Here is a 24,462-nt window from a genome sequence, read left to right as displayed (position 1 = left end):
CTCTGAGAGGAGAGAAAGAGAAGGCAGGCCTGAAATCAGGGAATCGGGATCTGTTTAACTCATTGACCTCAGCAAACTGGGACAGAGCCTGGTGGGTGGGTGTTAACACAGGGCTGGAACATTAGTAACAGTGGAGAAAGAGAGAGAAAGAAAAGAAGAAAGAAGTGTCTTAGAGATAGGAGAGGCACAGGAAGCACAAATTACAGCAGGATGGAAATGGGATGACTCTGTGTGTGTGTGTGTGTGTGTGTGTGTGTGTGTGTACATGCATTCATATGGGGTAGGGTTCACTTCTAGACATAGGATGTCTTAAAATCACCATATGGATGCAGGAAGCCACTTTGGAATATGCTGCACTCTCAAAGATACTAGTCTGGGGTGAAAGACACATGAAGGAAAAGCTGTGTGTGTGTGTGTGGATGGGGGGGAGTGTATGCTTGAGGCTGCTCTGCAGCTTGCTGGCAGATCCCAGTCTCCAGAGACTGGAACATGAAGGGGAAGGTGTGCTCCTACTTATGTCCTCTTTCCCCTGAGGTGGTTTTGTTTTGTTTTTGTGAATGACTAACAAGTACAACTGTCTGTCTGTTTCTTTCTCTCATAGTTAGGGATCATGCAGGCCAATCAATGACTCCGATGCTGAGCTGCAGCCCCAGACCTACAATTGTAATTTTCAGGGTATTTTGAGTGTTGCTCCAGGGGGAGAGGCAGTTCTGCTGGGAACTCTCCTTCCCATAGGACTTTCCAGTGTCACGGGCTTCTGTAATGGGTAGCACTCAAGAGCGCTAAACCGTGGAAACAAATGGTTAAAAACATGCCCTCTCCCCACTGCTCAACCCCACAGGCACCAGTCGCAACCAAGTCAGGCTAGAAGTCTGTTAACACCTTTACCTGTTCCAGATCCTACAACATCTCGGCTTGGTGATTCCGCCATGGCATCTGCAAGCCGTTCCCGGAGGCCCTCCTCTGTGTGCTCCATGGAGGACATGTGCCGCAGCCCAAAGCCCTCAGGCCAGCTCCCACACACCTCCAGCAGGGTCACGCTCCGGTCAAAGGTACCTGTGACACATGCAGGACATAAGATGTTGAGTCCATGCCTTCAGAGGGCAGGCTATTCTCTGTCTACCCGCCACCCATGGCCTGTCATGCCGAGAGTCTTTCAACCAGAAGAATGAAGGATGGGTCATCCAAGAACAGGAGTGTGTGAAGCCAAGGACAGTAGCTCATGCCCCTGGGTCAGACAGCACATTCCCATGAATGATGGTGACATCGCCAAGGCACCTGGAGTGAAAATGGTCTCTGAAGTGTAACGGAGTTCCTCTGGTCTTCAGAGATTCCTGAGAGCCAGGGCAGAGGGGAGGAACCCCTTCCCAGGCTCATCTCAAACAAGCCTGCTGTTCCCTGACATAGTCACTCTCCACCTACAAACTCAGGAGTGGCTACAGGTGAGGTGTAGCTCAGTTGGTGGAATGCTTTCCTGGCATGCGTGCGACTGGGTACTATCCCTAAGAAACCTGGGGGCACACGCCTGTGATCCCAGCACTTGGGAGGTAGAGGCAGGAGGATCAACAAGTCCAAGGTAGTCCTCAGCTACACAGTGAGTTTGAGGCCAGCCTGGGCTACATGAGACATTGTCTAAAGTAAAAGGTGGCCTGGGGAGATGGCTCAGTGACTAACGCCCTTGAACACACATGAGGTCCCAAGTTTAGATCTCCAGAACCCAGGGAAAGCGGGGTGCAGTATCGGAAGCATTTATAATCCGAGGGTTCCTATGGTGAGATGAGAAACACGGACAGGGTCACCTCTAGACGCTCTCCGGCAGGCTTGCCTGGTGCACACTGTGGTGAACAGCAAGGTGGAAGGTGAAGACTGACACTCAAGATTGTCCTCTGACCTCCATACACATACTGTGGCATACACACACACCACCACCACCACCACCACCACAAAGATTTAAGAAGGGGGGAGGGTTATGTAGTCTAAGAACATAAGAACACAAAGCTTCCAGAACCACTGTATTCTATAGCCTAAACCCTGCCTCATTTACAGTTGGGGCTTAGCGCGGTCAAGGGCTTAGAGTAAACAGCAGGCTGTGACAGACTTGGTGCCAGGACTCAGATGTGCTGATGCCTCGGTCTGGAACTCGTTCTCCATCACTGCAGATCGGCTCCCAGCCGTCACGGGCAGTGGCATGTGCGGGTACCGTTTCAGGGATGTGAGCGGTACAGCTGGGTGATAGCATCTTCAGCAAGGATCCTTCCTTAATCCAAACCTGCTCCCCAGTTCCAGAAAGTGCACTGCGTTCCGCTGAAAGCCAAGATCACTTCAAAGTCTGAATTCAAGTGACTCGACTTTATTCCACAGCAAGTTCACTGAGAAGGCTTACTGCATGCACTCCTTCTTGGAAAGAGATTATGGCCATGGTCTGTTGCTTTAAGCACATACCATTTCCCCCTCGATTAGGTAACTGAATCCACTACATTTATTGGGCTTGGTTCCTGCCAGCCCCAGGAGGACCAGGAAAAAATGCAAATGCCGACGGCTCCCCAAAGTTAAAAGTACATGAAACACACACTCTTTATCAGGTCTTGTTTCTCCTCTTTGATCAGCCGTCAGAAACTATCTTTCCTCGGTGGGCAGGACTGGGCAGTGTCAGTGCACACTCGCTGCCACTGACAGGTGGTAATAGAGAGGGTGCGAGCCCCAGCCCCGGCGGGCGGCCCTGCCTGTGATAACAGCCCCAGCACAGAGGTGATAACCGTTAGTAAACACTCCGACAGCCGGTGCCTCCATACATCAGCAAAGTGGGCCCGATAATCCTGAACTCTCTGACCAGACAAAGGCCCCTGGCTGGCCGGCTGGGATTTATATGTGTGGCAAGGGTCACTGCTGGCTCCTGAATTTCATCAGGCAACTTTGGCTTTGATTTATTTCTCACCTAATTGTTAGGTAGATTCCTGCACAGGGAGAGTGGACAGCTTCTACAGAGGCACCTTCCCAGGAAGGAGCCTGCCTTGAGAGTGTGGTCCTTGAAATCAGTTTATCAGGTGGGACCTCAGCATGGAGAACTGCCCTCCATTGAACAGGATTAGGATGGGGGTCTGGGGAACCAGGCAACGGAAGTTGGGGGTGGGGAAATGAGTGTCCTTGATTCTTAAAGGGCCTAAGCTGAACTACAGCCATGCACTAGCATGAGCCAGGGCCACAGCTGACACTCCAATGTTAGCAACAGCTCCCAGGAGTGTGTCCCCAAGGACACAGGACTAAGGACAGAAGGTAGGCTTGCAGATCTATTCCTATTAGTAATGTTAGGACGGTGCCTCTAGCTCCTTTGTCCACGTTTGAGGTGGCAGCCATGACCCCTGGGAACTGATGGGCGAGCTAGTCTCTACTCCTGTCTCAAGGAATCAAGATACTTAACAAGGTTTCCTGCAGGAGGCTGAGCTCGCTATGTCCACGAGGGAGGATCCAGGGCCACATCCTCACTGTTGTTGCAGAGAACCAGCCTGGGGCACCTGTGCTCAGTGACAACAGAAGAAAAGGTGGCCACTTTTTCTCTATTTACTTAGCTTCATTTTAGAGCCTGGAAACCTGGGAATGGAGTGACCACTCTCATGGCACAAGAACAGACGACCTGCCACTAAAAGGGTGTCAGTATATCACGTTTAGAGGTCAGGGCAGGGAACTGGAAGCAGGAACAAAAGGACTGAAGCCAAGTCAGGGAGAAAGAAAAAAAAAATCAGAAGTGGTAGCAAGAGGAGTTTGGGTAAGAAATGGAACAAACAACAAGAAGGGTTTGGGGTGGAGGGCTCAGCCACAGACGGTCTTGTTTTTGAGATAGGCTCTTACTATGTAACCCAGGCTTGTCTTACACTGGCAACCTTCCTGCCTCAGCCTCTTGTAGTATACCTACAAGAAATGTGTCACCATGCCCAGCTAGTACTAATATATGAAGGGACAAAGTAATAGGAGAAAAGAATCATGAGTGGGTGTTAAGGGTGGAGACCAGAAACCGACCTGGGCTAAAACCCACTCTCTGACCTGTACTAGTAGACTAAATCAAGGCACCCACCACAGCTCATGCAACCTCAGAGCCGCCGTGGGAACTGAGCTAGATAAAAGGAAGCACCTGACACGTGAGTGCTCTGCACATAGCAGGTGTGTTGGCGGACATCTTACTACCATGGCGTATGGCTCAGTGGTAGAGTAGCTGCATAGCATGTGGGAGGCCCTGGGTTTGAGTGCCAGCACTGCAAATAATAGTAATAAGGACTATCTTGATGATGACAATAAGGCCAAGTAAGTACACCCTTTTGCCCCTGGAGGTGGTACCACACATTTGGCCATCACAATGATCCCAAATAGTAATGTAGGTATAGCCTTCATGTAGGGGAGTTGAAACATGGAGAGCCTAAGTGACACATCTGGAGTTTGTAAATGACAGATCTGGAACATATCTCTTAATTCTTCGTGTGGAGTTCACCCTGTTAGTTCCCATGGTGCTTCCTTTAGTGGCACCTGCTGCGGAGAACAGGTATATGTAAAAATCACCTCTGTCTTCCCTAATGTGTGTTGAGAATGCCTGTCATCTTCAACCAATGCCTTTCAAAAGCCTGCCCACCCTGAAACCAGCCCCCGTTCCTTGTGGTAGTGTAGTCACGATAATGATTCACCCTGTCAACTTGGTGGCACTCAGGAGAACACAAGCCAATAGCTATAGTCTCTCAGCAAGGGCACAGCTAAAAAGCTGTGGGCAGGCCATGGGAAACCCCAAGTGTGCTCAGCAAAGGGGCCCTTCTCCTCACCATTGTCCTGAGATGCAGAGAGGTAGCCGCCTCCCTCAGCCTGCTAAGCAGAGGCCCCGAGGAGGCTCCCATGCTGGAGTGAGAGCAGGGAAGCAGGGACACAGGGATCAGCAGGTGCTGGGTGAAGAGGCTAAATAAGCCCTTGGAGGACGAGGTCACTTTGTGCACTTAGGAAACTGCCTATCTTGTCAGTGTTGACAGAACAGCTACCCTTCATTTGATGGGTCCAGAGACACTCCCATGGACAGGGGATGTTTGTGTCCCATTATGGAGACAGGACTGTTTCAGGGGGACAAAAAATGCTCACCTAGAGCAGGCTATTTGCAGAGCTCAGGGTACATGTGCTTAGTAACCAGAGCCTGCAGCTGAAGATGTTTCCAAGGCACTCTCATGCCAGCTGCTCCACCTGACTCACACATTCATCAAATATTGATGAGTGTCCACTCTGATATGAGTCAAGCCTTCTTTGGAGGAATGAGGAAAGAGTGCGAGGGGAAAGGCGCTGAGTTCACAAAACTCTGGAAAGCAGCAGCTACTAACATCATCTCCTGAGCTAGACAGACAAAAGGTGACTGGGAACTCTTTTGGGAGTTCTTTTGGGAACTCTTCCTTCTAGGGTTGCCTCCTACCCAGTTATTGTCTAAATCTCATTTTCTAAGGATGAGTTCAAGTCTGATCTGCTTGAGGAAACTACCCAAGGGCAATAAACACAACAACCAGACTCTGACAGTGTAGATGGTGACTTTATCTTTTGCAACAGAGCTGGTGAAAGCTATGAATTTACCAATAAAAATGTGTGATTGGGTGGTCTGAGGGTACAGCTCAGTGGCAGGGTGTCTTCCCAGCTTGCTTGACGCTTTACATTCAATCCCTACACAGAGAGAGAGGGGAAGGGGGAGAGAGAGAGACAGAGACAGACAGAGACAGACAGAGAGAGAGGGGTGTCTGTAGGTAGGGCTGGGATGTGGCTCAGTGGTGGTAGGCCTGTTTAACAAATATGAATTATATAAGGCCCTACATAAAGGTTTAGTCTCTAGCACTGGGAAAAAACAGTGTGTTTACACATAGAAAATTTTACAAGTAATTTCACAGTGTTTAGGGATGAATTGAAGCACGTGGACTCAAGCTAATCTGGGGACCCTTATAGATCATCCCCATCCACACCCCATGCTGTTCACACGCTCGGCCTTCCTGTTAGTTTGGACGTTGCTGAGGACTAGGATTCCTCTAGAGTTGAAGGAGTCCAGGCTCCATTGGTCACGCTCACTCCAACAGACTTGTGAACTGACTGATCGTGGTCACCTGAGAAAGGCGACAGTCACTTCAGTCAACAGCCTCTGGACTGAGTGCCAGAGTCTGAACATCTAGGGCTAGGATAGGCAGAAAATAGAACTAAGATTAAAAAAGAAGGAGGAAGGAATAAGATGGCAAGTGAGCAGAAAGCCACAATAGTCTCCCTCCACTGCTTTCAGTGCAGTTAGAGTTGCAGACTCTGGGATTTGGACAGAACCAAGCCTGTGGGGCTGGGGTGGCCCAGGAAGTGCCTGCAGGTGGGCTTCCTGAATCCTGACTCCTCGCTTGGAATCCTGTGCAAGTCACTCTTCCCAGGTTCTTGGGTTTCACAAACTCACTGAAGGTATGCTGTGGCATCTGGAATGCTGGCAGCTTGGGGCACGGGTGCAGAACACATGTTCTGCCTTTATGTACTACTGTCAAAGGGGCCAGGAGGCCTTGGGTAGAAGTGAGTGGGACGGATGAGAGTCTCCCTTTGCTAATTTTATCTAACCACTTTCCTGTTATTTGTGTCAATTAGATTCATGCAGGGTTGAAGTTTGTTGAAAACCTGCTGTGGAAAGGTTCTAGCCACCAGAGAGAAAGGCCATACACCAAACACAGAATCTGGAATAGACAATGCTCCTTAAGACAGGTGCCCTTCCAGGTGAGCTCACTGTAATAAAGATGACATGACAGCTAAGGACCTAGCCACATGCAGGGAGCCTTGAGAGCCTCCTTGCCTCACTCACCAGACAGACTTCACTGAATTGAGTTGAAGCCCTGTGCTGTGGGGAGCGCACCTTTCTCCACTCTGCAGGTTGGTTATCGTGAGCACAGCTGAGGATGGTAGCTTCACCTGGCACACTGGTCAGTTAATGTTAACGTGACCAGGCTAAAGGATGCCCAATACCTGTAAAGCATTTCTCGTTGCTTTTGTGAGACAGGAGCAAGATGTCAGTCCCTCACCAATATGTGTGGGCACTGTCCCACCAAGGACCCAAATCTAACACAAAGTAGGAGAAGAGAACATTTGCTCTCTGTGAGCTGACATAGTGTCTTCTCTTGCCCTGAGACTTGGTGTTTCTGGTCCTCAGGCTTCTGGACTTGCAGACTTTCCCAGGTAACAATGGGACTCCCTAGACTCCATAATCATAAATTAATTCCCATAATAAGTTTTTGTCTGGCTGCCTGCCTAAATAACTCCCATTGGTTCTATTTCATCAGAAAACCTTGATTTCTAGCTGTGTTGTGTCCCCAAGCATATTTTAAACATGTCAGTAGTATGTAATACTGTGAACAATCTTTGTACACTGTAAATATGTATTACTTTCATTGGTTAATAAAAGCTGACTGGCCAGTAGCTATACAGGCAGAGGTTAGGCAGGACTTGCAGACAAAAAGAGTGCAGGGTAGAAGGCAGGGTCACCAGGAGATGTGGAGAGAAGCAAGATGCACATGCCATGCTGAAAAATGGTACTGCCATGTGGCAAAGTGTAGATAAGAAATACGGGTTGATTGCTGGGCGTTAGTGCCGCACGCCTTTAATCACAGCACTAGGGAGGCAGAGGCAGGGGGAATCTCTGTGAGTTCGAAAAACCAAAAAAAAAAAAAAAAAAAAAAAGAAAAGAAAAGAAAAGAAAAAAAGAAATATGGGTTGATTTAAGTTGTAAGAGCTAGTTATTCCTAGGCCTAAGCTATCTACTGAGCATTTATAGTTAATATTAAGTCTCTGTGTGGTTACTTGTGATTACTTGTCAGGATCGGTGGTCCTGACAAAAAACTCTGCCTACAATGTAATATAATAGATTGGCTCATATCAGAAGGGTAGGCAGGGTGAGAAGATAGATGATTTCATCTATTCCTCTTGATCCTTTAGGTTGGTCCCCAAAATAACTTCATTTGCATGCTGCACAACAATGTTTTGGTTTACATGGAAGATTACCACACTGTTCATCACCAAGTGACATCACAACCATGCCGACAGTTCCATGCATCATGTAGAGGTCTGTGAGGATGTCAGTAAAACACATCCATTATACTTTTAGTTATACAGAAGCATGGTGCAAGCAGGGCATGGAAGCTCATGCCTATAAAACCAGCACTCAGGAGGCTGAAGCATGATGACTGCTATGACTTCTTAGCCAATCAGAGCTATAGAATAGGCCATTAAAAAAAAAAAAAAAGAAAAGAAAAAGAAAAAAGAAAAGAACAGACCCTGTCTCAAAAGAATGAAAAGGGGTGTGGGTGAGACATGCTCAAAGTATATTATATACACGTATAGAAATGTCCTTATGTAATTCAGTCCCATGTACAATGAAGATACAGAAGGGGGGGCGTTAAAAACAGTATTCACAGTTACGTGCAGTATGATACTTGGTAGTGACAATGAGCAGCTGTTACTGCTTTATGTTTCATTGCTACCTTAGAGAGCATATTCCTTTTACTTAGGAGAAAAAAAAAAAGTTGACTGTCCAGTTCTGCATGCAGCAGATTCCTATAGCCTGCGTTCACTGTATCTCTTATTCTAAGAGACATCAGCAGCGCTGCATGCCTGTAATCCCTGTACTTGAGAGGCTGAAGCCAGAGGCTCACTGTGCCTTCCAGGCCTGTCTGGACTACACAGCAAGGGATGGGGGAGACAACATCGAGTGAGTGGCTTGTATATGCTATTTTGATTTGTGCAAGTAGGCTTAGGATGGTCACACAGCAAATCACCAGATCACAGACACGTTTTTCAGAATCTACCCGTGCATTACACGACAGATCACTGTATGACCCACATCCACAGACAGGTGTGCTCCATAGCAAAGGGGCTCCGCCCGACTCAGCTATCTGTTATGACTCCTATGCATGCATGTATAACATACATCTATTTTCACTCAGATTATTTAATGATTTATGACAATCAGTAAACCATGTTAGTCCCTTATGCAACACTTGGCTGTGGGGTTTGGGCTATGGCCATTAGGTTATTTTGAAAAGACCTACTCTTCCAGATTTGGAAGTGAACTAAGAAAAGAGAAAGAAAGAAAAACAGACCAACAAACAAATAAAAATACCAGCATGGTAAAGAAACACCTGAATGTTAGGAGACACTGATTGCCAGGTATAATGATGACACATCTTCCTGTTTTCCAAAGGCCCTTAGAGCTACTCTGAGAAAGGACAAGTCACTGGCCAGAGACTCATGGACCAGCCTGCCTTGTATGGTCAGTGTATGGGGGGTGGGGTGGGGCTGAATTAAACAGTGGGGCATTAACAGGGGAACTGTTGAACAGTGCCAAAGGCACTGAGCATTTCATGGTGATTTAACACAAAGTGGTCACTAGGACATTGAGGCTACTTTTATAATGTACAACATCAGTGACAATGCACATGTTAAAATTAGAATAGAGATTATGAATCTTGATTCATATAACATCTTGATGTTATAACCAGAACTCTCCCCACAAACTTTTCTTGTTACTATAGGCAAGGCCATCTGTCCCTGTGGTGTCACCATATCAGACATAAGGGAGTGACTCCCACCTAAGGGATTCCCATCGGCACTAATGGCTTCAATGTCACTGTCAATAATATACTAACAGAGCAACAGTGAGATGATGTCTGAGTTAACTTAGGGTAATAGCTACCAAATCTCATTTCCTACAAAGCAGATAATATAACCAAGCAGCAACAGGACAGCAATCTTTTTTTTTTTTTTTTAACAAATTAAAGGCACATGATAAGCAGAAGACCTGGGTTCAAATGACAATTCCTATTACTTTCTCACTTTGTAACCTGGGGGAAGTCATTTCCCCATTGATGACCTTGGTAACCTTGCCTACTACAGTGTCCCACATTTACCTTCCCAGACACATGTCCAGTTGCAGACCTTATTTAGAAATAGTCTTTGCACTGAGGAGATGGCTCAGTGGGCAGAACACCTGCCACACAAATGTAAGGATCTGAGCTTGGTTTGGGTTCCCAGAACTTACATAGAAAGTTGTATGCCATTGTAATCCCAGAACTCCTACAGCAAGAGAAAGGAGATAGACACAGGAAATGGCAGAAGGCTCACGGGCCAGGTAGTCTGGCATATGCTGTGGCAAACATTGAAAGGCCCAGTCTCAGACACAATGCATGTGAGGACTGACATCTGAGGTTGTCCTCTGACTGCTACAAGTGTATGGTAGCTTGTAGCTGCTTACACACACACACACACACACACACACACACACACACACACACACACACCCTCTGACACACAAAGATTAACAAGAAATAGGTGTAACTAAGGGTTTCAAGATCACGCTAGATTTAGGGCTGTTGTCTTTATAAGAGAAAGAGGGAGATGACAGATACAGAGGGAAGGTGACCATAGAGAGACAGATAGAGGGACACCACCAGCCACCAGAAGCTGGAAAAGGCAAGGGAGAATTCTCCTCTGGGACTTGGGAGGGAACATGACCCTTCTAGAAATATAAGAGTATACTTTTCTCTTGTGTTTTGTTCTGTTCTGTTCTGAGACAGGGTCTCACTATGAAGCCCTGCTCAGTTTGGAACTCACTATGTAAACCAGGCTGGCCTCAAACTCAGACACAGACCTGCTTCTGTAACTATAGGGCTGATGTGAATGAAAGATCGGATAGTGTAAGAATGAAGAAATCGAGAATGTTGGGAGGCCATTGTTGTGGACTGAGATCTTGCACCAGGCCCTGAAAAGACCAGAGTTCACTAAATGGAGTCACTCATAACAAATGGCACATGATTAAACTGACTGGAGGAAAGTGGACAGATCTCAAAACAGATGAGTTTTTCCTGAAAATAGAACACTCCAGCCTCAGCCGGGTGGTGGTGACCCACGCCTTTACTCCCAGCAGAGGCAGGTAAATCTCTATGAGTTTGAGACAAACCTGGTCTACAAGAGCTAGTTCCAGGACAGCCTCCAAAGCCACAGAGAAACCCTGTCTAGAACCCTCCCCCCAAAAAAGAACACTTCAGTCTCCTTGAGTCATAATCCTTATGACCTTGAAAAAACCATCTTTTAATCCTTAAAAGAAAATAAAGGAATTTTTAGCAACCTGATGGCCACCAACTGGCTCCACCTTACAAAACCCTCTGCTGTGACACAACCTACAAGCTATTGTTCCCATCTGTAAAAAGGAGATGCTCCATTCATAAACTGCAAGCAAAAATAAATTAAACTTGGTTTTGTTGTTGTTTTCGAGACAGGGTTTCTCTGTTGATCTCTGGCTGTCCTAAACATCAATTAAACTATTAACTAAACTTTGTTATAATACTGTGCTTAGACAAGTACCTTGTGAAAATGGGTACAGGGCCCACATAGAAAATGACCTCATGGATCTGTGAGCAGCTGTATTGGACAAGCATTCTATGGAAAGCTGAGGAAGTAAGGGAGTGTGGGAGGCTCTCGAGGAACAGTCTTGAGGCAGGCAGTGGGCATGTCAGCCTCTGTCCTGGAAACCACACCATTGAGGAAGATCTGCTGATGTGTGAGGGGCACAGCAGAAGCCTTGAATGGGGGAGTCAGAGCACGTGGTGGGTATGTGTACCCCACTTCACTGAAGCGATCTTCTGGGGCTCAAGAGGGTAGACAGAGTGACTCTAATGAAGGTTACTTCTCTTACAGCCAATGGTCTCTCACACTTGAGGGTGGAGACAGGAATTTCCAGCCCCCCCCCCATTTGTTTTATTTTGGTTTTTCGTGACAGTGTTTCTCTGTCTAACAGTCCTGCCTATCCTAGAACTCACTCTGTAGACCAGGCTGGCCTAGAACTCACAGAGATCTGTCTGCCTCTGCTTCCCCAGTGCTGGGATTAAAGGTGTGTGTAACCAATGCCCCCTCCTCCTTTTGAAACAGGGTTTCACTATGCAACCCTAGATGTTCTGCAACTCACTATGCAGGCCACACCGGCCTCAAACTCACAAACTCACCCACTGTCTCTGACTCCTGAGTGCTAGGATTAAGTCTGTACCACCACACCCAATAGCTCCCTATATCTTTAAATAAACACACAAGGAAATAAATAAGTAGATAGGATCATAGCATGGCAAGTATGGAATGAGGCAGACCATAGCGGACAAGACTATCAGTGCTAATATTACCCAAAAGGGAATTTGGGGATATGTGTTAAAATGAAAGCTATGCCTAACATTGGAGCTAAGAACACCCCTTCTGGGAATGTACTCAAGGAACTGATCAGGAAGCCAAAAAGCCTTCATGATTAAAGATTATCACTGCCATTCTAACATAGCCTTTCAAGAAGGTGTGTGTAAGGTCTATGATAAGTTATCATTCTGCAGTGGGTCATCAGACTGTCATGAAATGATCTTAAAAAGCAAAGATTTTGTTTTTGTGGTGCTGGTGATTTGAACACAGGGCCCTGTCTGTGCACTTTACCACTGAGTTATGTACAACCCTGTGCTCTGGGAAGCCTATATATCATGTTAAGACAAAAGTACATAGTTGTGGAAAAACATTTCAAAGAACTTGGGACCAGGGTTGAAGAGATGGCTCAGGGGTTACGAGCACTGGCTGCTCTTCTAAGAGAACACAGGTTCAGTTCCCAGTACCTACGTGGCAGTACATAACTGTCTGTAATCCAGTTTCAGGGGGTCTGATGCCCTCTTTCTGCTTTCTGAGAGCATCTTCAAGCACTCATTAATATGCTCGCACACACACACTTTTAGAAACAAATTAAATTAACAAATAATAAAAACTTAGGACAAAACATTAAACATGATTGCCCCTGGGTAAGCTGGGTTATAGGAGACACGTCTGTGGTTTATTTTCTACCATTTTACATGTGTTTCCTGTAGTTTTTTGTAACCAGGGAGAAAATGGTCGAAGAGAAAAATGGCTTGAAAACAGCATACAGGCCAGGTCAGGAGGCTGCTGAAGCATGTGAAGGAGGGCCCAGACCTGCTGAGCTTCCTCCCTGGCAGTTCCTGCAGAGGGCTTGACTCAGTGGGAGGCAGGTGAGCTCAAAGCGCCACGGCTGGCTGCACGCATGTTGACTCACCCCTGTGTACACACATTATTTCTCTTTAAAGTGTGTCAGGAATGTGAACCAACTTGCACTGAAAAATGGAAGAAATGGTTCTACCTCTGTACAGATTCATATGCCAGGTCAGAAAGGGCCAGAAGAACAACTCTAGGAGTCTCTTTGAGAAACCCTTTACTTGTGTCCCTCCTGCCCCAATCCTCTGTATAAACAGGGCACAGCCACCAAGGAAACATTCTTTGACCACCTAGGAATGCCTGGGCCCTTTACACATCACTAGGTCACCAGGCAGAGCCCCTGTGGGCTGCCTGTGAGTCTGAGACCAGTCACTACTAGAGCCCCAATAGAGACAGTTCCCACCAGCTCTGCACTCAGACAGTCCTAGACAGGAGAGCTATCCAAACCAGGCAGTTGCTGGCTCCGCCCACCCCCCACCCCCCACCCCCCAGTTGGAAGCAACTATCACTGTGGCTAGACTGCAAAGGCACCATTTCCTTGATGATCTGGTTGGCTGCTGAGGTGGAGGGCAGTTGTCTACCAGGCATCTTGTCACAGGTTCCTATAGCAAGGCTCTGCTGCACAGATTCAGGAAGTTAGCACTCCATGGATGGGAAAACGTCACAGAACTCTATTCTGGGGACAGCAAGCGCCCAAGCTCAGAGGGATATCAAGAAAGGAAAAGATGGGCATTTGCTAAGCCTGTGTGGTACAGACAGACACAGGTAGCTGCTTTATGTAGACACTATCCCATTCAAAGGACACCTACAACTCAGGGTGACTTCCAGTTTTTAGACCAAGGAATGGAGGTAGAGAGAGGTAAAGGATGACAACGTGAGAGTATGGCCAGGTTTCTGACTCGATGCTCCCAGAGCCAATGCCACTACTGTCCCCCAGTGAGACTTGTGATTGGATTCAGTTTGACCCACAGCCTCTTTTGGCAGCAAGTGCCTCCCACTGAATGGAACCCCTAGCCCTCCATTCCTGAGTTAGGTGGTTCTTTTAGTTGGGCAGTGGGAGTGTGGTTTCTGTCTTCCACTGAAAAGCCCATGTGAAGTGCCCCTCTGAGAATTCTGAGGTCAAACTTGGGACCAAGAAGCCTTGTTTCCATTACTCAAGAAGATGGTTTAAGAATCATCAGTATTGGGCTGGCTCAGCAGCTTAAGGTGCTAGCTGCCAAGCCTGACATAATGCCTGGGGCCCATTTGGTAGAAGGAGAGAACTGACCTCTCCATAAGCTACTGTGACATCCACTACTCCCCCAAATCAAACATAAAAAAAAAAAATCAGTGTTTATGACTTCTTCAGGTGTGAAACCAGTATCCACAGACAGTGGCGGCTTGTCCTTTAGGGGTATATTTGATGCTTGACCCTCTTCTCTGACAACCCTCACTCAACTCCTCAGGTGAGGCTTCTGTGTTTCCTCAGTGAGCTGAGGTTGTCTGCAGGCCTGATTTTGCAGGACCTGGATGCTGCCTGACCCGAATGGTTTTCAAAGGCCTGGGAGGGACGGTGGGCAAACTGGCTCTCAAAACGGAGTGGAGGTCATTTGCTCCTGTAATCTTGTGGCATGCTTGTGAAAGGAAGAGAGGAACCTGTTTTACAGGGATCCCAAGGTCTTCCATGCTGCTGAAGGGGCTGTTGTGTACTGTTTATCATACTAATCTGAATAGTCTAACTATAGACATTTTAAAAAACGGTGTTCTCGGCACGGGGGTACATGCCTTTGATCCCAGCAGATAGATCTCTGAGTTCGAGGCCAGTATGGTTCCAGGACATCCAGGACTATGTGGAGAGACCCTGTCTCAAAAAACAAACAAAAATGGTCTGTTGCTCAGGCTGGCCTTGGAACTCCTGGGCTCAAATGATCCTCCTACCTCAGCCTCTCATATACTTAGGACTACAAAGCAGCATTATTTTCGTCTGTAGTGTGGTCAGCTTTCCCTCATTGGAACCCATCAATGCTCTTACTCTGAGTGGCAAAACAGAAGCAAACTTGGGGCTAGGGATGCTGTTTAGCTGCTAAAGTGCTTGCCTAGCATGCCTGAAGCCCTGGGATTGATTCCCAGCCCTGCATAAACAGGCCTTAGTGGCCATGCCTGTAATCCTAGCACCTGGGATATAGAGCAGGAAGATCAAGAGTTCAAGGTCATCCTTGGCTGCATATGGAATTTGAGCATCTAAGACTAGTCTCGGACAAAGATCTTATTTCAAAACAAACAAGCAAGCAAGCAAGCAAGCAAGTAAACAACAAGGGAAGCAGACTTTGAGATGCAGAGGGCTTTGGTGGAAAGTCTGGCCTGATCTGCTATTCACTAATCAAGTGCAGTACAGTAAGTAGAGCAGCTCCTTGTTTCTGAGACTGCAAATGGGTGGTGCCAGGGCCCGTGCAGGGATAGCCACAGGCAGTGCTGTTTGCATAGAGGGGAGTTTCCTGGGGCCAGGGTGACTGGGGCAAATAGCTGGGACAGAGTAGGTGAGATGGCCCTGGAGCCAATGCTGCTCAGAACACCTCCCACACTTTCACATGAAGACTTCACCTGGTCTATGGGACCATAGCAACTGTCTCCACAGCAAGGCCCTGCTGTTGACTCCATTTCACAGAGGAGCATACTAAGGTTCTGGAACCACCTGCGAGGCTCCCAGTGGCTACTTGAGGTAGGCAGAAGTTGGCTCACTGGGTAGATGGATGACTGATGGGTACCTGCTTGGGGCCCTTGTCTTACAGGGACTTCTCTGACAGCCTCACCTCTTGATCTTGGCACATAGAGGTGTGGCATGGGGCTGAGCCTGGGATTTCTCGAGTTGATCACATGAGCTGTGTCTCAGGCTCTTCCATACCTGAAATAGCCAGTACCTGGGAACTGTCATTTCCTGTCTTAACATGTCAAAGCTTTCTGGCTGGTCACGCTGACTCAGCTACCGGGGCATGGAAGCCAGGGAGGGTGTAGGGAAAAGCTGAGAAGCTCCAGGAACACACAGGGTGAGCAGCGAGGCATAGACACTGTAACAATGGCAACAATGCTCTGCTGCACCCTTCACAGAGCTCTTTCCCAGGCCTGTGTGCACTGAGTTCTCACAACACCAGGGGGTGTGTGGGGGGGGAGACACTACACAGGGAAACTGTCTCCAGTTCCCACTTCCTCTTGCCTGGGGATACTCAGGGAAGGGAAGGGTGGGGCAGGGCCTAGCATGGAGAAGCACAGTCTTGGGCTGTTCATCCTTACTACTCAGAGTGTGGTCAACCCACTGAGGAGGGGCTGTGGTACTTGGAGGTTAGGGTTAGGTGAGTTTGAAGCCAGACGTAGAAGATTATCTGTAATTCTAGAGAAAGAAGCAGAAATGGGGGAGGATCATGTGTTTGAGGCCAGCCTGGGCTACAAAGTGAGAACTATGTCAAAAAAAAAAACTTGGAGGTGGGAGGTGAGAACCATTCAGACCCTACCCAGGTTTACTGCACATCTCATAAGAGCTCCTGGACAGAGCCTGGCCATGTAGCTTAGGGTTAGCAGAGTACTAGGTTTGCACCACAGAAACGGGGTGTGGTGGCACAAACCTGTAATCCTAGCGCTTGGGAGGTAGGGGCAGAAGGATCAGAAGTCCAAGGTCATCCCTGGTTACCTGGTGATTTTGAGGGCAGCCTGGGCTACATGAGAACCTGTCTCCAGAAAATAAATAAATAAACAAATAAATAACTAAATAAATAACAGCTCCAGGGCACCCAGCACATACTAAGGCTGAAAAGTCCTGTCTTTCCCCTAAAGCAATTACTAGCTGTTGGTCTCTTAGAGTCTATCTGGTTCTCAATACTGCTAAACAAAGCAATTGAGACCCAGGTTGGGGATGGGACATGGCCTGTGACAGAAGCAAGACAGGAACACTTACTTGTCTTGAATGCAGACCTGGGTCCACCACACTGACTTTTTACCCAGTTGACATTCAGTGGGTCTCTCTTTCTCTCTTCCCCACTCCCTATGCTGGGAGCTTAAGCTTCAGGCTCCCCACAGCAGCATGCTCTGAGACTATCCTCTTGGCTCCATCCAGCCTCAGTGCTGAGTCTTTTTTTTTTTTTTTTTTTGGTTTTTCAAGACAGGGTTTCTCTGTATTGCTTTGGAGGTTGTAGACTAGGCTGGCCTTGAACTCACAGAGATCTTCCTGCCTCTGCCTCCCGAGTGCTAGGATTAAAGGCGTGGGCCACAAATGCCCGTCTCAATGCTGAGTGTTAACCCAGGTTTCAGGGACCTGAATTAACACTCTCTTTAGGTAAAGTAGGGAGCTTCCAGCCTTGTGCTTCTGTATAGGCCTTGGATAGGAGGGTAGGGCACCTGGGCTGTCTGTGTACTAACACAAGGCTCCTGCCATTTCTATTCCTTCCCTCCCAGGCTTTCTTGCTTAGAGGAAAGACCTTGGTAACCCCAATTTTAACACTGCACAAGCCTATTGAGGGGCCCTTATAAAAAGCTCACTTCATTAGTAAGTGTGAAAAATGCCCAATCCACTGTGTGAACCTGGTTATGATTTCCCCCTGGCCCAATGGCCTCACTGTGTGCCAAGTTTGACATCTGTGGGTAAAGAGATTCCTAGGCCAGAGCCTGGTCCACCCCCCACCCCACCCCAGCTGCTTCCCCTCACTTGTACTCCATGGAGGCCAATCAGGATGTTATTCATTTCCCTCTCAAAGAGGCCAGTTCAAAAAGGCCAGAAGAGCCCCCCTCGTCCCCCTTGTTAAAAAAAAAAATGCCAGTTCCTCCCATGAGGAGGAAGCAACATATTTTGTTTCTGTTACATCTAGGCAAAGATTAGATTTACAGTGAGTCCAGAATGACTGTTGGTGCGTGTAGCTACTTAGCTATCTTTTTATCTCTGGATCTGAGCTATGCCATGGTTTAGAGGAAGAACAGATTCGTCCATAAGGAGAGGGGCATGGAGGAGTCCCAGGAGGGGCCTCGAGGCCTCAAGTTACTGTATCTGACACAGAGCTGCCATCTAACCTTGAATTAGGGGTAACAGCTGGGTAAAGGAATTAACTTGTTCTCCCTGTATTTTATTTGAGTTTGAGAAATGCCTTTAGGGTGAAAAGCTACTGCTAAAATAGCTTCCTGCTATCCCTCAGCCTGCTGGAGAAAAAAGGAAAAGAGCATGTAAAAGTAGTGTCCTATAGAAATGCCCACCCAATGACTCAATAAACTTCAACCTCACCCAACCTTCCTTCTAGGCAGCACTTTAGGAAGTCTGGCTGGCACGGCACTAGGATCCTCAGACCCAGGAGGAGTCCCTGTTCTCAGGGAGCAGAATGGGGGGAACATCCCCTTTCTGAAACCCAGCCCCGCCTTTGGAGCCTGCTTATGGCAGCTGCTTGGATCCTTGAATCTGGCTGGAACTGCTTCTCTTCACTAGGCATCTTCTTAGACCTTGCTTTTGAAGCCACCAAGGGTGAAGGCGGACCCTTTGGGGAGATGTGTTGGTGACAAGGCCACAGACTTGCTGCTGTGCAGAGTCCTCAGCCAGGCCAGAGTGAAAAGTTTAGTGCTCAGTCCAGCTCTGTTGTGTCCTAGCAGGGGACCATGTGCAGAGAAGCCTCCTAGGACCTTTGCTTTCTCTGCCGTAAAGGAGACCAATACTGCTAGTTATTCCTGAGTCTAAATCATTCTAAGATTCAAATATAAGTGTACGCTGCTGAACCTTGGAGATGATAATGTATCATCAGAATGCAACAGATTGGTTTACTCTCAGAAGCTGGGTGGCTTTCTGATGTACTCCTGTCCCTCGACTCCAGACCCTCTGACACACAGGAAATGCCTAGCTGCTCCTTAGGCTCTGTTTGTTTGCTTTTGAGAAGATCTCACATAAAGCCCAGGCTGTCCTCCAATGTACAAATTCTCCTGCCTCAGCCTCCCGGGGCGGGAGTTACAGGCATGTAACACCATTCCTGGCTCCTAGTAATCCCTATGCCTCTCTAGGGCACATCCCTGAGTTTTCTATTCATAGGTCCAGTCTCCCTGATATATTAAACTAAGTAAAATTTATGCCTCTATGCATCTTTGGAAGGACAAGATTCCAACACCAGTTGTTTGCAAAGGATTATTTATCCCAACTATTAAAAACATAGCAGTATACAGATTGCAGTTTCACACACAGGGCACAGGTCTTCGAAACTATTTGTTTGTTTACCATTTTTATCTAGTTTTGAGGTGGCACCTCGCTCTGCAGTCCAGGCCGCTCTGGAACCCACTTTGTAGCCCAGGTTGACTATAATGATCCTCTTGTCTTTGCCTTTGGAGTGCTATTACAGATGTGAGTGGGCTCTCTGAAACATCTCTACGCAATAGTAAAGACAAAGGCTTCATTTACATATGAGTCCTGAGAGTGTATGCCTAAGGCATACTTCATGAACTTCACCACTGGGGACACCGAGCACATCAGGCCTCAAACATGCAAACAAACTGGGCCTGGGCTTTCCATGGCAACAACCCAAAAGTGGCCTTTGTCTACATATGGTATTTCTTCTGCACTTTGTTAATAGTTAACTTTTAAACATGTGGTTGAAAACTGGATTATGTTCAGGTCTGCTATTCAAAAGAGAGAGTGGGCAAGCAGACGGTCTACACCAGAGGGCAGTGAGGGGCACCAGCCAGCACACTTCCCAGAGGTAGAGCTGGGCGTAAAGTGCAAGCTCTCTGCTGCACTCCTGCACTCATCACCCTGAAGTTCTCCGGCAGGTCAACAGCTCAGGATGCCCATCAGGTACATTGGCTCAGGCCATGAGGAGTCTCCAAAACTTGGAAGAGATCTAACATTGCAAAGCTCAGGTGGTGTCTATTCAGGATGGAGAGCGGAAGTGATCTTGGTGGTCGGCAGGAACCCCCAGGTTATTGTAAAATGGCCTCTGGCCCAGGGCATCTTTCTCTGAAGAGAGGAGCCAAGCCAGGCATGGTAATGTATGTCTGTAATCACAGCACTTGGGAGGCAGAGGCAGGATGATCAGGATAAGGTGTCCTCAGCTACACAGTGAACTTGAGGCCATCCTCAAGTTTGTACAGTTTGTACAACAACTGGGCGGTGGTGGCACACACCTTTAGTCCCAGCACTTGGGAGGCAGAGGCAGGCAGGCAGATCTTTGAGTTCCAGGATAGCCTGGTCTTCAGAGTGAGTTCCAAGACATCCTCTAAAGCCAGAGAAACCCTGTCTCAAAAAAAACAAAACAAAACAAAAAAAAACAACAAAAAAAAAAAAAAAAAACAAAAAAAAAAAACAAACCAAAAAACAAAACAAACAAACAAACACCAAAGCAAAAAACCAAAACCAACCAAACAAAAAAGAATTTGTACAACAGAAACAAAAAAGATAGAAAAAAACACCCTGCTGAGATCAGAAAGGCCTGTGAGTGCCCTTTCACTGTCATGGCAGCTTAGGTGGCACAATGGGGTCCCTTGGGCAGCTGGATACTGTAAAGAAAAGCAGGCTTTTTTGGGGAACCATGGTCTACCCCACTTTCTCTCTGTGCCTCCGGTTCTCCTCTCCTCTCTCACTACCCTCAAGCCTTTCTCAAGACTTTGCTTTAGTCTATCAGCAACAGTTTGTGCTTCTAAGGGACCCACATGTGTGGTTAATACTGTCAACTCGGAAACACCTGAATCCCCCAAAAGAGAAACTTCTGGGCATGTCTATGAAGGAGTTTCTAGTTGATTGCTGAGGTGAGAAGACCCACCTTAACTGTGGTTGGCGTCATTCCATGGGTTGGAATCCCACAATTACCAAAAGAGTGAGTTGAAGGCCAGCCTGCACCTCCCTGCTTCCTGACTGTGGACACAGTGTGACCAGCTGCCTCCCGCTCCTGCCTCCATGGTTTTCCTACCTGTAAAGACCCTGGAACTGTAAGGTGAAATAACCTATCTTTCCTTCAGTCCATTTTGCCAGGCACTTTGTCACAGCATAAGAAAAGCAATTAATAAAGACCCCTCTCTCTTTTTTTCCAATGCATACTTTCCCTAGGTGAGCTCCCAACCCCACTGTTATGAAAACAACCACCTACATGTAAGAGATCCCAAACTGTCTCTCATGAGCTTCTTTCTACCCAAACACATCCCCGTAGGAGCAAATGCCTTCACACGAATGCCCATGGGCACTTCCAACCCAGCGGCCCCAGGGCAACTACTCCTCCTTTATGTGTTGGAAGCGTTCTCCTCACTGTCCCCACTGGCCTTGTCCCTTTCTGCCATCTGTGTGGTCAGTAAGGCTTTGACTTTTACCTTTTAGGAGCTCTTGAGTCTGTTTCTTGGTCTCAGGAGCCCTGGCCTTAGATGTGGTCTTCCCCGCTGTGTTGATATGACTTCCCTTTCATCTTGTTCTTCAGCCCCAGTCCCTTGATGCAAATCTGAGCACTTCCCAGAACAAACACCACTTGTTCCCTACCAGCTCTCCAGACCCAGACTCTACCTGCTCCCCGAAAGTCCTATTCATTCTTGATAATGTGGATGAGCCTGGGAAGCCTCCCACTTCTGGGTCTGACATAGGCCTCCAACAGCCTCTTAGAACCCAGCCTCACTTTCTACTTTGTACCCTGGTTGAATCAATTAAAACACTACAGGGGCCTACTGGGAAACTGATGAGGATTTTGAAAGTAGTCACAGAGCAAGAGCCATAAAACAGTTTCTGCTCCATTCTTCCCAGGAGATTAGGAGTCCCTGAAGGGCAACATCTGTTCATTCTTTTTTAAAGGACTTTGTTTGTCTCCTATGCATAGCTTTGGTTCCTGGCAATTGGCACAAAGAAAGCAAGGAAGAAATCAAGGCTGCTACCCTGAAGAACAGTAAGAGCATCATGACGGTGGACCCAAATATTTAACATTTGAAGAACAGTCTTATGGAGAAGGAAACAGCTTGTTTTTGGTGGCCCAAGTCAGCATGCAGAGTGAGGAGATGATGAGCAGTTATATTTCAGCTCAGTATAACAGGCTGTTCCATATAAATTGCCTCCTGCAGTTTCAAGACTCATTCGGAGCAAGCAGCTCCTCTGGGAAGACTTCCTGGGGGTGGCCGCTGCCACCTGCCTGCAGCATGCTCCTCTCCCTCCGACTGCCCTCTACATGGTATGTGTAGGGTTTCAGTGATCCACTTGACCTGAGTTCTGCAGAGCCTTGCAGATACATTCCAGAAAATGGTGACTGAGGGGCTTTGAGGTCCTTGTTCTGTCATTTATGAGTCCCACAACCTGGACAGTAAGTTCCTTACCTTTCTGGACTCACTTTTGTCATCTATAAAATGGTAATAACAAAATATATTGGGCTTGAGTGCATGGGCTCAGAAAAGTATCTGGAATCCAATAAATGCTTCATTGAGCTCCTCTGTACCCCATGTGTTTCCATAGTGACCTGTGACACTCCTGTCTTTCAGGTCTGTAGACACTGGACTAGGAGACAGAGCTGGACTCAGAGGCCAAGCTTTTGGGCACTTCAGACAGTATTCTCCACAAGCATTAAACAAACTTTCCCTCCTGGTTTTTCAATTACACTAAATGACCCATCAGTCAAAAGTGCTTGCTTCTCCAAGGGAATACAAATGCTCTGTGAATTACATCACTTCTTCCTGAGGGACGATCTGTCAATCAGGAGAGAAGCTCAGAGCTCACAACATCTGCAAGGGACCAGCAGTACATCTTGTCCTTACTATTGGCCTTTGTAGACCTTCTAAGTCAGTCTCCGACTTCAATGGGAATCATGGCATCTATACCACTGTTATACCTCCTCAACCAACGTGACAATGGCTAAGAAAGTGTGATGCAGCCGGGCGTTGGTGGTGCACGTCTTTAATCCCAGCACTCGGGAGGCAGAGGCAGATGGATCTCTGTGAGTTCGAGGCCAGCCTGGTCTCCAGATCGAGTGCCAGGATAGGCTCCAAAGCTACACAGAGAAACTCTGTCTCAAAACAAAACAAAACAAAAAACAAACAAACAAAAAAGAAAGTGTGATGCTTGGGTGCAAGACTAAACTTGGTCTGGTGAGATGCTCATTGAGTAAAGGCACTTACTGGCACACCTGATGACCTGAGTTCCATCCCTGGGACTTGCCTGGTGGAAAGAGAGAACTGACTTCTACAAGTTGTCCTCTGACCTCTCCACACAATGCATTGTGGCGCTTATGCTTGTGTGCGGCACACCTACACACATATATGTAATGAATAAAATGTAATAAAAATTAAAATAAACTTGTCAGCCAGGTGGTGGTATGCACCTTTACTCCCAGCACCCAGGAGGCAGAGGCAGGCAGCCTGGTCTACAAGAGCTAATTCCAGGACAGCCTCGAAAGCCACAGAGAAACCCTGTCTCGAAAAACAAAACAAAAAGAAAAAAAAATTAAAATAAACTTGTCCTGGAAGCTCACTGTCCTCTACACACCAATGGCTTTCACCTTCACGCCAGCAAGCCATTTGCCTTGATCTTGACATGGTGCAATTGGCACACCTACCTAGTTGTTTTAAGCTTAGAGACCTCACATTTTCATCATGGAACTTCTTATCTGCATATCTGTCACTTCCTTATTCTTACTAATAATACTGTTTGATTTCACTGAACCTGACAGCTCCTAGAGTCCTCCCCACTCAATCCACTGACTTCTTGGTTATGACAAATTTTTACTGTCTCTACTGGCTAGTTTTATGTCAACCTGACACAAGCTGGAGTCATTGGAAAAGAGCGAACTTTAATTGGGCTGTAGGTGCCGGGCAGTGCACACCTTTAATCCTAGCACTCGGGAGGCAGAGGCAGAGGCAGAGGCAGAGGCAGAGCAGCAGAGCAGAGAGAGGCAGAGAGGCAGAGAGGCAGAGAGGCAGAGAGGCAGAGAGGCAGAGAGGCAGAGAGGCAGAGAGGCAGAAAGGCAGAGGCAGATGAATCTCTGTGAGTTCGAGACCAGCCTGGGCTACAGAGGGAGTTCCAGGACAACCAGGGCTGTTACATGGAGAAACCCTGTCTCAGAAACCAAGAAGCCTGTAGAGCATTTTCATTAGTGACTGATGGGGGAGGGCCTGGCCCACTGTCATTGGGGCCACCCCTGGGCAGGTGTCCTGGGTTCTATAAGAAAGTAGACTGAGCAAGCCATGGGGAAGAAGTCAGTAAGCTGCACTCTTCCATAGCTGCTGCATTAGCTCCTGCTGCCAGGTTCCTGCCCTGTTTAAGTTCCTGTCCTGACTTCTTTAGTAATGCACAGTGAAATAGAAGTGTAGTAACCTAAATAATCTCTTTCCTCTCAAAGTTGTTTTGGTCATGGTGCTTTCAACATAGCAACAGTATAACCCTACCTAAGACACTGTCTGTCCCAGTGTTCATGCCTCAGAGACATCTGATAAAACTAGAACCAAGCCATCTGCATCCTCCTGGCATGTCTGCCA

General features: G+C 47.4%; 1 protein-coding gene and 1 long non-coding RNA gene across 10 annotated transcripts in view; one reads left to right on the top strand and one right to left on the bottom strand.

Moving 5' to 3' along the window:
• Bcas3 (BCAS3 microtubule associated cell migration factor) overlaps nucleotides 1-24,462 on the bottom strand; it is a 487,638-nt gene that overhangs the window by 23,741 nt on the left and 439,435 nt on the right. For all 8 annotated transcript variants that reach the window (XM_027426382.2, XM_027426380.2, XM_027426386.2 and 5 more), the window contains one exon: nucleotides 889-1,056. In XM_027426382.2, the coding sequence (XP_027282183.1) occupies nucleotides 889-1,056 (168 nt within the window). The remainder of the gene's footprint in view (nucleotides 1-888; nucleotides 1,057-24,462) is intronic.
• LOC113836771 lies at nucleotides 1,053-23,287 on the top strand. 2 transcript variants are annotated; one of them, XR_004770802.1, is made up of 4 exons: nucleotides 1,053-1,442; nucleotides 3,433-3,539; nucleotides 6,616-6,741; nucleotides 21,825-23,287. It is a non-coding gene; the product is annotated as an uncharacterized LOC113836771 (long non-coding RNA). The 2 variants fall into 2 exon arrangements; XR_003487243.2 differs by lacking the exon at nucleotides 3,433-3,539.

This window comes from Cricetulus griseus, chromosome 7, assembly GCF_003668045.3.
Source record: "Cricetulus griseus strain 17A/GY chromosome 7, alternate assembly CriGri-PICRH-1.0, whole genome shotgun sequence".
NCBI classification, from domain to species: domain Eukaryota; kingdom Metazoa; phylum Chordata; class Mammalia; order Rodentia; family Cricetidae; genus Cricetulus; species Cricetulus griseus.
This window is presented reverse-complemented; position numbering and strand designations above follow the sequence as displayed.